The following is a 13711-nucleotide window of genomic DNA, read 5'->3' as shown; positions in this document are numbered from 1 at the left end:
AAGTTGGAGCCATCTTTGTATTACAACAATGAAAGTTATAAATTGTGTTTACGCTTGTACATTAATTATTCAAGATTTACTGTATGCTATCTGTTTCACCCTTGACCAATACAGGTGTGGCGGCGGTAGCTATTATATGACAGGCTTGGTCAAAGATTAAGCAGGACAGGATACATTCCACTGAGGGGAGTCTCCTTGACATTCATTGACCAAACAGACCCATTAGTACTTCTATTACCTGCATTTGCAGTGGTTGGGTGAGTCTACAGAAAACAAAGCACTTCATACCTGACTGCTCGCTCTTATGTTCTACCATAGGGGCAAGGGCTCTGAAATGCATTACCATATTTGTACATTAAGAAGCTCCCCTTGCTGTCATTGGAGTTCATTGAAGATCAGTTCAATTAGATTTGATCCAGCAGGTTTCTCTTTGGGGACATATAGTCACAGGAGTGAGAGTGACTGAAGGACAGGCTAATATTAGACACAGTTGTGGGAGAATGGATGGCGTGGCCAGTGACAGCAGGCCTGCCAAGACGTAGCCTAACAGAGGGACAAGTTATATTGTGTCTGTCTCTTTCATGACAGCTGGAAATCTTTGAAGCGAAGTCACCTCTAGACTAAGTGCCAAGTTTTACTCCAGCAATAGCAAAGAAAGCCAGTATAGCATTCAGCTATGGACAAGTAACCTATAATAATAACATGCTTTGATTTAACAATACTTTATAAACAAACAAAAAAGAGGTTATCTTGACTATAGTGTCAATGATTTTAAAGCAGGTTTTTTTTTCTACATATAGTACAGGATCTATTTCTTATGATGAGTTGCTTCTTTCACTATTGTGTGCATGACAGATGTATGCTGTGGAAGGGGAAGGCAAACTCACCACATTACACACCAGAAACTACACATGTTATCTTGCAGGATTTTTTTTTCCATTGAGAGAGATAGGCAAATCTAAGAGGAAGCACTGATATAGGCTAATTTATGTTGCTTTTTTTTTTCCTCTACTGAGCTAGAATATGGTCTAATTATTCATGCAAATGCAGCACTTTGAGAGCCACTGTCCCATCACGGCACTTTTGTTTACTGTCACGTGTGCACTACGTCTGTAATCAATTTATAATGTGACATTTTTTTGTGACCTTCAGTACAGGAGTAGCTGAGTGATGGGCTGCTGCGGTCCGAGGATGTGTTTGTTTTGAATTAGCCAGGCACAGGACGTGTTTTTATCTATGCATACTGGTGCAACACTGGGCATGTGTACGAAGCAGTAGTCCAGCCCCGCAAACCCGCCCACCACCCTCCCTCTTCCCTTCGGTGCGTCTCGGTCCGCCCGCAGCAGTCTCCTTCTCGTCTCGGTTTCACTACAGAGATGGCTGCTAAAGTGTGCAGATCAGTACTCCTGTTGTCCCGGAGCAGCGGAGCGGCGGCCGGCAGCCTCCCCGCACTTGTTGTCTCTTCACAGCGACATCATCAGCACATAAGACCGGTAAGTCCCAGGACGTGTGTAGCGCACAGGCTTAGAGAGAGAGAGACACAGATAGAGAGAAACAGAGAGAGAGGTGTAGGACCGGGCAGACAGGGAGGGAGGCTGGCCGGGGAGGGAAGGCAGCGGTCGGGCTGGCTAAGGAAGTAAAGCTAACTAGCTTCAAGATTTTTTTTTTCACCCCCCCCCCGTCCGCGTCTTTCATTGAGAATGAGCTGTAGGAAGCGGAAGGTGAGGCTCAAGATGAGTCATGATATGTGTCCCAACCCGGTGCCGTGTGGTATTTGAATCCACAGTGGGACGTGTGGAGCTTTGACAGAGGCAATGCAGTTTTTTTTTTTTTTTTTTGAGTGAGCGCTTGCTGAAGCCCATCAACACCCCCCCTCCACCCCCCCCTTTGGCGCTGCCCCGCCGTTTACTGTAACCAGCCCTGTGTATGTAGACTCTCTGCCCTGTGTGCTTCCACATAAAGCCTCACACCTCATCTTCTCTCTCGCGTCCTTCAACTTTGCAGACATTTTTTCTTCTCATCCTCCAGCCACTGCTGCTCTGATCGCTGTGTATGAATGTGAATGTGAATGTGAGCTCGTTGAAGGTGTTTTTTTTTTCTTTCTTCTGCAGGAGATGTTGTTGGGCCGACCGACATGGTTGTCTTATTGTTATGATTTATTATTTTTGTGCAGTTGCAGAGTGGATGTGTGATGTGAGAGGTTTTTTTTTTTGTGGTGTGTGTGTGTGTGGTTTTTTGGCTGCAGTTTTCTTATCATCTCTTTGCTACACGGTGTGTGAACTGCGGCGTGTTGGTGCAGCAGCAGCAGAAACTCAGAATAATGAATGTCTGCACAGAGCTGGAGAGTGGAGAGGAACACCACAGTTGTGCTGGTGTGAGGGGAAAAGACACACACACACACACACACACACACACACACACACACACACACACACACACACACACACACACACACACACACACACACACACACACACAGATATATATATGAGACTTCGCAGAAACATGCACTGCCTACACTTATGATGTCAGACTCTCCAGCCAGCCTGCTGTTTCTCTCCCCTCCCTGCGGGTGTTTCCCCATTCAGCTGGGAGATCCTGGGTTTTCCTGCGAGCCGATTGCACAGCCACTGTCAGCAGTAGATGCGGGCTAAGAATTTCTTACAATAACAGGAAGGTTATCGTGTGTGTGCAGAGCTGTTATTATAGTGCAGTGGTTTGCACATGACCCTCTTCTTTGGCTGAAACTCTCAGCAGCTGCCCAAGAGAGAGAGACAGAGAGAGAGAGAGGAGGGGTGGGGGGGGGGGGGGGGGGGGGAATCACAGGATGGACCTGAATGTGAAAGAATGAGGAAGTCGTTGCAGCCCAGGACAGAATTGCCCCCTCTCTGTAGCCAGGGAAACTGCTGTGTTATTTTACTGTCTTCCTTTGTCACACAGCTCACTCCCTTTTTATGTCTTCCTTTTTCTTGCTCTACATTTGGCTCGAGATCACCTTTATTCTTTCTTTCTTTTTCTTACCCCTCCCTTACTGACACACGCACGCTCGCCACAGGCCTTGTGAAATCAAACGAGGCTCCCTTTCCTGTGAAAACAGGCCAGTCTGCGGGTTAAGTAGCTGTCAAAACACACACTTGGTCCAGATCTCCACACCAGCCCCTTGTGCTGTCACCTACTGTGAACTATCTTAATAGGACACATTTGCCCCTGTGGAGCTGAAGCATACACCCCTCTTCTAAAATAAGTGGGCCTATTTAAACCTTAAAGATATTAAACGGGATGAGCTGTGTCTCGGCAGAGCTGGCACTAATAGGTTTTCATTTTATTTAGCTAGGCTCAGGTTGTAGTTTTGTTTGCCTGTCATATTGTGTCTTCATCCATCGAGGCGTTGCTGCAGCTCTTAAAATCAGGGCCTGTCACTGTGTGACAGCTGAACCTCTGTACTCAGTTATGAGTCCTTCGCTGCAGTGTGGGAACTCTCTGGTTCTAGACTTGCGTCTATAAAGCTGCAGAGGGACATCTGCTAATGAGTTGCCATTAAACATTTTGTCTGTTGGTGGGACATGGGCCTCTGAAGACACAGATATGCTATCCTAAGCCCAATTTGAAGCAGTGAGCCAGCTGACTGCAGCTTCTATGACGTGGTCCGGTCATGAAAGGTCAACTCCTCAGGGATGCAAAAAAGACTGTGGGCTCCAGGGGCTCATATTTAACCTGCACTGGATTACTATTGAGTCAGCTGTCATATAAAACGCTGCTGTCTGGAAGTTTTTTTTGCAGAAGAGTTGAGTCATTGAGAATAGATAATTGTTATAAAAGAGTTATAGCTTACAGGTTGAAGTGGTATTTTCTATAGTATGTGCAAACAGAATCGATGTTTGCCTCAGTTACGTACAGCAAATGGAATTTCAGGGTGAACTTTGGAGTCAAAGAGATCAAATTATCATTTACTTTAGTTATTTATTTCCATTTAACCTGACACAGCACACACACACACACACACACACACACACACACACACACACACACACACACACACACACACACACACACACACACACACACACACACACACACACACACACACACACATTACACAGCTGTTTTTTTTAAGCTGAGCATGTAGTGGCTGCAGTCTTTGGGGCCAGGGGTCAAAGCCCACTCCTGGTTTTTAATCCAATCAGTGTAGGAGTAAACTAATTTATCCCTGCTGCTTTAACGGGCTCCCTGCTGAAGTTATCCGGATTAGTGTGATAAGAGAGTGACTGTCGGCTAGTGGCTGTTGTCTGCTGAAGGTGATAAGACAGTTGAATGATTGATAAACCTGTCCACATTGGCAGTTTCATTAATGTGGTCCTGCCCTCTATGGGCAATCTGGGTTTTGACTCTGTTTATAATATCACATTTACATGTATGTATGACTACAGAGGGGAAACGGGTGTATTGAATGAAAGATGAAACCTTTTCACGTGAAATGATGAATGGAGTCTCGTATTGGCTGCAATGTAGGCATATTAACGATCTCTTTCTTCAGTTTAGAGTTGATTGACAGGTGAGTGGCCCCCTCGTGTGAGGAAAATAATTGATGGTGTTCAGTGCTAATGCCAGATTGACTGCTCATGACATGACAGATAATGATGATGACCAGCATGTCTATCCTCAGATGTTATCATATGGATTCTGCAGAATCTTAATAGCTATAGGCCAGCTCGGCCTCACCGATCCATCATCTCATTGATATCGGATTGCCATCTGTACACAGACGCAATTGTAATGGGCATGAAGTGCAATCTGGAGGGTTTTTCTTACGTGGGTGAGAAAATTGATTTGAATTTTCCTGAAGGGTTTCACACACTCTGGTGAGGCTATATGAGACGAAGTGATGTGATACAGTTTCAAGTCAGACAAAGGTAAAGTTACAGTAAAGATTGATTCGTTGACCTGATGTTCCATTCGGGCCATATATAATGGGCCATGTTCCTGATATGGCTTTATGTATTGCTTACACTTTCCACATTACTATACAGTGTCTACTGGTGGACCAGACTTGCTATATGTATAAACTGCTAGGACGTGTTTAGTAAATGACACGCAGAACTAATTCAGTGAAGCCAAGGCATAAAGATGAGAGTAAACTGCAGAATAAAAGTCCTAACAACTTCAGGAGAGGTCACACTAAAGACGACCGTCTTCTAGCAGCGGGAGCTATGAGTTTGGCAGCATGTCAAAAAGGAGATCAGCAATATAGCAGTTCTGTAAATAGACCACTGCTATTAAAACGCTGGATGAAAAATTGCTGTTATCATTCAGAGATGCTTTCAAAAATATTACAGTGCACTCCACCTTTGGGTCAGACCGATATCTACAACTGAGCGGTGCGGTCCACTACTGACGGCCGACTTTTTCACTTTTTGAATTAGTTTTAGATAGTGGGCTGCAGAAGACTGTACGGGAAGCGGAGGAAAAAGTCTAATCTTGTATTTACAGGCAGGCATGCTGGTCCTTCTGCATGAGCAGCAGCCTACCTAATCTATCTGAGTTTGACCAATGTCTAGATACAAAATGACTACATTTTCCTTTCTATAGGGCCCCAGTGCCTGGTAAAATCTAGAATTTGTCCCAAGCTTTGACCCCTGTGTGTTTTGTGTTATTTGTATTGGAATTGGTTCCCCAGAGGCTGTGTTGCTTTGTGTTGTGCGTAAAGCAGAGTGTCCTTTTTGCCACTGCTGTTTGCTCTCATTTGTTTGTATGTGAGCAGGGGATCAGTGTGAAAGGTGGACTTACAGTAAACACACAGCAGCTCATCATTTGATCATCAAAACGAGCAGCACGAGACATTGGGAGATGAAATATTGAAAGGTGCAACAGCACACTGGATAACACCACAGATGTTTGAAGTTGTGTAATCTACAATTCCTCACATTCTTTACTTGAAAGAAACAGGTGAGACGTATCATTGCAAACCAAGCCAACGCTTTTAAATTCACTCCATACACATCACATCATAAAAATAGAAGTTACGGCATAACAGTTATATTGGTGCATTAGATCGTACAGATACCACGCTCAGTGTCTTTATCAAAGCAAATTTATCCGATATAATTAGCTCTTTGGAAACTCGGCTGAACTTTGGCCAAACGCCCACTTTAGTGTTTCACTTTGTTAGAGGACATCTAACATTTGTCATCTTGACATTAAAGTGCTGTGCTTACTCAGGGATAGGGCTGGGCAATTAAGCAAAAAGGTATCGAAACCGACATTTAGAACCCTTGGCTGACTTAATCTTGCTCATGGCGGCTAATCCTTTCCCCAGTGTCCCTTTAAAAAAAACCCGACTACCTGGTGTTTACTTTTGTAAGTCCTCCTTGTCCAACTCGTGTCAGTCCAGCCTCACTGTAAGCAGAGCTGGCAACACAGATGGTACTAAGCCTCAGCCTGAGCACCTTATACTACTGTATATCATTTTTGCTGAACAAAATGAAGTCAGATTGTAATATTGCAGGAAAACAATTTCAGCGATCAAAGGTTACACCACCACCTTATTTAATTACTTGGCACACAATCACATTGCCCAGCCCTAGTCAAAGGCTGAGGCAATGATACAGCTTACTAATGGCCTACTGAAAACACAGACTGCTGACTCTAAAACAACCTAGTTACCACATGTGTATCCAGTGCTCTCGTCTCACGACCTTCACTGCTGACATCATGGATTGTCTCACCATCAAACCAAGACTCTGTTGTCATATCGGTGCAGTGATGAAATGCCGATGGCCTCGGCTCGGCGGCTGTGTTTCTGACAGAGCTCCTGTCAGCTCAGGTGGCGATCACCCCGCCGAGCGGTAGCCGGAGTAATTTCCAAGGTCTGCTGCGGTTCAGGAGTTGTATGGCCGACCTGGCAGGTGTTCTGGAGCTGAGAGTGGAACATTTGTTTCTTCCTTTCTTTATTTTTTGACAGTTTCTACCATCCTACCTCCTCGCTGTTTCCATTTCAATTAAGCTGACAGGCCTGTGAAACGGGTGAGCCAAAAATTCATTGTTAGCCAAGTTATGTGTGAAATAAGCATTGAAAAGACGATATCCTGACAATGCTTTGACATCCCATCGACTAAAGTGGATCATCATCACGCTGTAATTGTTGGATATTGTATAATGATAAACACATTACAACATCTCATGGCTTTCCTTTATGTTTTTAACATTCTGGTTAATTGCCTAAGGTGTTGCTGCAATCGAACGCAGCCCAGTTTGAACAACATACAAAGCAGCTTCTACTGCAGGTATTTTGACACTTCTCCCTAAACAGCTGTGAATTGCAGCTAAAGGGTTACATAATTCTTCCCAACAAGGTCTTTTCAGAGAGAAAATAGTCCTTTTTCCTCCCCCTTCTGGGCTCTTCCATATCTCCCAACATATACAGTATATACCAGTGCGTGTCCTGTTTCCCCTGTGCTCTTCTTTTCTAATTTCCCTGAGCTCTCTGAGTCGGCACCTGCTCAGCACGGTAACCTCTCTCACGCTCACCAGCTGTTTGCCCTATAGGGAAAAGAACTGTCCTGGAAGGTGAAATGTGTAGTATTAGACACTCTACTGAAGACAGTGCTCAGTATTTAGCAAGCGTAGCTGCTGCTGCTGCTGCTGCTGCTGCTGCAGCAATATCCCCCATCTGTCACCCTGTTTGAATACACAGTTATTATTTCAATGCTTAGAGTCGACTCCTCACAAGACGATGTGGCCACATGCTTCTGTAATCAGCTGTTCATTATGGAGATGCTGCAGCATTGTAATGGATGAGACTATTGTGATGGACAAAGTCCTCATTAATACTCGAGAAGGGATTTCACCCTTGAAGTGCTAAATGACTGGTGAACCTCTGCTGTTGGCATCGACTAATTAGCTGCTTCCCGTGTTTCTGTGTGGCCCAGCGTGTCTCCAGTCAAGTCTGAAAAGGACATTAAACTAGGCCAACGTGTGTAATGCGATGATGGATGGCAGCAACGCTTGGTTACCCCCTCCTCTCATCTCTGGGACGTCTGGGCTGGTGGCGTCCTCTGCCAGGAGGGCAGGTGAGGCTGCCGCTAGAGAACCTGAAGGTCATCGACAGCCCAGCGTTTCATGCCATTAGAAACGGGGATTGGGCTCATTATTTTGACAGCAAAACAAATCTGTGGCAACGCTTCAGTCCAAATGAGAGCTGTAAATTAGACCGGGCAGATTTAGCTTGTACGAAGGTCAGCTGTGTCCAAATCGGCGGGAGAATGTGCAACAGACTAGTTACGTGAGGTGATGTGAGTTTTCCACATTGAGGCTTTCTGCTACCGTTTAGTCAACACATAGTATACCTTACGTACTGCAGTTGTGAAAGCATTGCAACTCTGCTGACAAGATTTTCATATAGTTTATCCTCTGAATAACTCTGCATAATTCTGCATAACGTAGTTGGAAATGATGTGCTGCTACCTGTATTGTTGTCGGCCCCTTTGGATGTGGAAAGTTGGAAAATTACACAGGAGCAACAACAGTACAATAGAGGAACTATGTGAAGGGGGGGAAGGGGTAGAGTCAATTGTATCTGCAGGGCCAAAGAACCTCGAAAATAGGGCGGAATGAATTGCAAACAGTCATGAATATGCTAATGTGTGTTACCTGAGTCTGCTCGTGTGTGGTGGTCGTCCACCTACTGGCTGCTCCCAAGGTGCCACATCACCAAAAAAAAAAAAAACTCCACAGAAACGGGACGAGATGCATTTTGCTTCCCGTCGTACATCGATCCTGTCTTGTTTGCTTTTCCACACACAGTTAGATTTGATAGAACTTTGCCCTGCAAATATCAAGACCCTCTAATATGGAGCTAATTAGCGCCAGGGCTGGGTGGGGTTGACCTCTCCTTCAGGAAGTATTGATTGATTGTTTGTTGTTTGTACAAGTTCAGGGTGAATTAATACAGGCTGCAGAGTAGGACAGATGCTGCCTCATGCAGGGACCTTGACAATGGATAGTGATAATTATGCTTTTGATAAATCGGTACAACTTTAACCTTGTGAATGATTTCTGCCTTCCCCGCTTGATTACTGATGCTCCAAATGTTACTTTTCCAGTTCAGGTATGTCCTCACCTTTACTCACAGGAAGAGCCTCTTAATTAAATACTTCTCAGTGTAGATCTAAATGCCTAAGAAAAGAGAAGGCCTTTAGTCATGATTGGATGGAGTTTGTATTCAAATGAAAGTAAAAAACCATCATCAGATTATTGTATCCTTGAGCGTCTATGTCCCGTGACAGAGCCGTATCCTCCAAACACAAACTGCCCGGCGTTCCTACCGCTCTCGCTCCCACTTATCTACATTGCACTGTTTGTTAAATTGAAAACAATATGGCATATTGAATCTGACAGAGCAGTGAATTACAATTGTGCAACGAAAAGCAGAAAACAATCATATCAGGGCCGGGCAGCGAGAAGAGAGTCATCACCGTGAGACGGCAGGAGCAGCGGGAGAGAAAACGCTGGCTTCGCTGTCGGGAGTGAGACAACTCTTAATTGGAAATGCTGCCTACAATGTGTGAATGAGCCCTGTCTCGCTGATTATTGGAGTAATGGCTGGGAAGATGTTCAGAGGAATGCTGGGATTCTGTGATGTGAGGTTTCCTCCGGCCTCAGGCTCACCTCGATTTGTTGAAGAGAAAGTGGTTGAGCGAAGCTGCCTCTCATTACGGTGTTCCCATGTCAATGCCAACAGAACTGAAAGGATTATTGCAAATATCTAACCACCAGACACAGTTTGTCTTGAAATTGGAGTTTTATTCAGAGGATCATTACCTGTTTCTGGCAAAATTAGTGAGTAAATATATATAGTATATATAGTCCGTGTGTGTATGTGAGTGATTGAAGTTGTTTTTTGTTTTCTTTTTTCTAGCTTATTTAGGGGACATTGTGCAATGACATTAATCATTTACAGAAAATTAAGAGATGATTGCACCAGATTTAGCTCACAGCTAATTTCCATCTGCAGTCCCAACATGTAACATATAACAAATAGGCCTACACAGGAAACGCAGACCACAAACTACTATACAGGAGTGATACACAAATAGACAGTAGACAACACATAGACAATACAAAAACAACAGTTTCCACATCTAAAAAGAACAGGTCAAGTGCAACACACCTGAGAAAGGTGAACCCTATCCTGCATAATCAATGGAAAGAAAAGCTAAGTCTTACAAGATACAAATATACATGAAACATTTTAAAATTCCACAATTCATATTCCATAAGTCCAATGTAAACATATAATATGGACAAAGAAAATAACTCAGTCATGGTCTAAATTAGATCATGTTGAAGCAAGAGAATTTAAACATCAGACACTAACTGATTTGAGTATAATAAACCTGTCAATTATTTATGCATGCATAGAGGTCAGTAAGAAACTCTACTGGAGGAACACGTAGCTAGTTATTCAAGGACACAATTCTGCTCCATTAGGTTATAGTTTAACCAAAACAGATACGGTTCAAATACTGAAATTTACATGAGTTTCAAAAGGGGGTACACCTCTGCAATCTTAAATGATGCTTTATTATTAGTGTGGATGTCCCCTGCCCCACCCCACCCCACATGAGCTCATAAGTAGTCCTTTTGTTCCTGCCGGATCGATGTAGCGGGTTAATGGCAAGAGAGCTTGACATTTTCAAGTTCGTTACACCTTTTGTTGCGGTGATTTGGGAGACCAGACCGGTGTCTCCTCTGATAAAGCTGGTTGATCTGTGAGCAGGAGACAGAGGAGGCTGCTCTGCTGGCCGGAAATCTGCATGCACATCCATATGTGTGTGATACACCGTGGTGTTTAGTTACTAGGAAAATAAGGGCCCTGCTGGTCATGGTTAAACAGGATGTACGGAGAGCTGTGACATCATACTTGTGTTGAGGTCATTGTGGCTAGTGGGAGTGTGTGTGTTGACTTGGGAGGAATTATCTCTCCACGGTGGCTTAGGGAGGCGTGGTGCCAGGCAGACGGCTGTTTTGTTGTTTTCTCCTCACCATCGGCTCATGTTGCTACTTTTTACCCTCGGTGGTTGTTGGCAGTGCACCCATTAGTTACAGCCATCACAATGGAGCTTGTTTAAACCTGTGTACAGTACAACTCCATGCTCCGTACTAAGAGCAAATTCAAGAAGTGTACACATTTGACACAAGTCGGAGTATTTGAACTCTAAGTAGATTTGGTATCACATATTGTCATGATCAAATTGCGAAATAATAATAAGTAGTAGCCTTCCTCTGGGCACAACAACCATCAAGGGGGGAGTTGAATACCAGTTTCTCGGCCGCTGCTGAGGCCTGGGACCAGAGGTGAGCAATTCTCCATTGATCTCCATGTTAAAATAGCCGACTTTACAGGTTTAAAAAAAATTTGTTTGTAACCGTTTTGGTATTGTTTAGGCTTAGAATTCTTACATAAATTGGAGCGTGGTTACGTTGAGTGACAGGTTTGCAGACATTTACCGGCAGTTAGCTCTTTGCTAAGGCATCGGCTGGACTAGGCTAGGCTACACCCAGAGGCCCGCGGCTACATCCAGCGGTTAACAGTCGGGTCGGACTTGGGGCTGACTGCCGGTTAGCTGTCGCTTAGCTTGTTAGCCTAGCTAATTAGCCTTAGGCTAGCTCGGTTTGGCTCGGTTGCTTCGAGTTCAGTGGGCCGGTTCTTGGCCGGCTGACCCGTAGAGTTACTGCCTCTCTACAATCCCACTAAAATCCAAGATGGCACAGTTCAAATAGTAGGATCACAAAACAGACTCCCCCAAACCAATGGGTGACGTCACGGGTGCTACGTCCATGCTTTATACAGTCTATTTCAACCATTTAAGCCATTGTTTCATGTGAAGCTGCTCTTTGATGGTGTCATTGTGTCATCATGGTGAGTTGAAGCTGTCTAGTTGAAAGGTGATGATGCTCTTTAAACATAAATCTGTATCTCAGAGTGCACACAGTGTTGTTCATGGTGGGGGGACAGGGCCTCTGCCACCCACAAACATCACAGTACATCAGAGTTGTTTTTATCCAGAAATTTCAAGGTCCATTTATGCTGACTCACAAAACTTGGCTGTTTCTGTTTTATTCCTTTTAGCGTTCCCAATACCAGCCTGCTCTGAGCCTGAAATGAGCTGTCTGTATTTTCTGAATGATGCTCGCGGCAAGCTCATTACACAACCAGAAGTCAAGAACTGAGCCTTAACTGAGATTGATCACACTCTGAGCACATCCAGGGAGTCAATGAGCCCCAGAAAGCAAGACTCTGTTCGGCCTGGCGCCCAGTTTGTTTGCACTGTAATTACCCAGATTGTAGCTCTGCCATGCTAGATGCAAGCACACACGGGGGATTCACCAGGACGAGAACAGACAAAAACGCACACCTTTGTCAAACAATGGACTCTTATCCCTCAAGTTGCATCTTTTAGATTGCATTTTTGCTTTATAGTGTGTTTTTATAGTATCCACTCTCCAAGGTCTGATTCTAATAGTTTTTCTGTTGATAAGAGGCCGCTCTCATCTGACTGCTTAACTGCTAATTTTAAATGAATCATGGGTCTGAGCTTTGATTCTTGTTTCTTTTAATTAACTCCAGTATCAGCACAAGTGGATCAATGGCTGGAGACACACATGGAGTGAGGCTGGCTACTATCAGAGAGCTGGGCTATGAGGTCGTGCTGGCGTGAGAAGAGATGGGGAGGGGTTAGATATATACGTTATTGCAGTGCTGGTGGTTATGGCTTTTCTTTTTGCTGCCTCAGCACTTTTGCAGCCTCATTCAGAACCGACCAGTCATTTTTATATGGCATTCTATATTTCTTTGTTGAACTTGAGGTTTTGACCAGATAATCCTATTAGAGGGGTTTTTGAGCAAATGTTGCTCAGCCTGGGAAATACTGCAGAATTATTGCATCACACAGTTTTGACTATACAAGAGGCAGGACAGTGTTAATGCAGTGTTACTGACAACTGTACTGCAGTGTTTCTTAGTTAGCTCCTCCATTTATATGCATTGCTCAATCTTCAATATATTTCTTCTCACAAAACATCTAAACACAGAGAGCAAAGGTTCTCCCTATCCCTATCTACTATATGATGTAAAATTAAATTATTTGACAGTTGCTGAACTGAGAACTGATGCATGACTTTGAGTGGCAAAATTGTCAAAGAGTCACTCTGGATAATGGATAAAATCTCCCATCATGGTTTGAGTCATAGAACTTAATATTGCACATTTTCATTAAATGTAAAATTTATTTTAATTTCCTGTTAAGTCAGTTGAATTAAGGTAGGCTACTTTTCTGTGCTGCAAAAAGCCTGTAGTTATAAGATTTGCATAAATCGGTTCTGCCCATTAACTTTATCATTGACCACAGTGACCTAATACAACCAGAGATACTGACTAAAGTAATTTGCCTCTTCATTATAAATCTGTAGACCATGTCTCTTATAATTTATATACAGTGCTTGTAAACACACATTTATATGGTTTGACCTGACTTTATGACCAACTTTAGCAGGCCAATCTATCACGACCTATTCTGAAACAGTGTTCGAATCGGTATAAAGTGGTTTTCTCCCTTTTTGTATGTGAAAGTCAGGCAGGACTTAGAATGGACGATGTGTGAGAGATACAATCTCATCTCAGCTCAAAGGCACCTCCGGCGAGAGAGGCAGTAAC

The 13711-nt window shown here is 43.8% G+C and overlaps 1 protein-coding gene across 1 annotated transcript in view; it reads left to right on the top strand.

Annotated features, from left to right (window-relative positions):
* Positions 1-1328: 1328 nt before the first annotated feature.
* Positions 1329-13711, top strand: part of mcu (mitochondrial calcium uniporter) — a 55791-nt gene continuing 43408 nt past the window's right edge. The window contains exon 1 of the mRNA XM_083988387.1: positions 1329-1493. Within this exon, the coding sequence (XP_083844513.1) occupies positions 1377-1493 (117 nt within the window). The 5' untranslated portion in view covers positions 1329-1376. The remainder of the gene's footprint in view (positions 1494-13711) is intronic.

The sequence above is a fragment of the Trachurus trachurus genome (assembly GCF_905171665.1).
Source record: "Trachurus trachurus genome assembly, chromosome: 15".
Taxonomy (NCBI): domain Eukaryota; kingdom Metazoa; phylum Chordata; class Actinopteri; order Carangiformes; family Carangidae; genus Trachurus; species Trachurus trachurus.
This window is presented reverse-complemented; position numbering and strand designations above follow the sequence as displayed.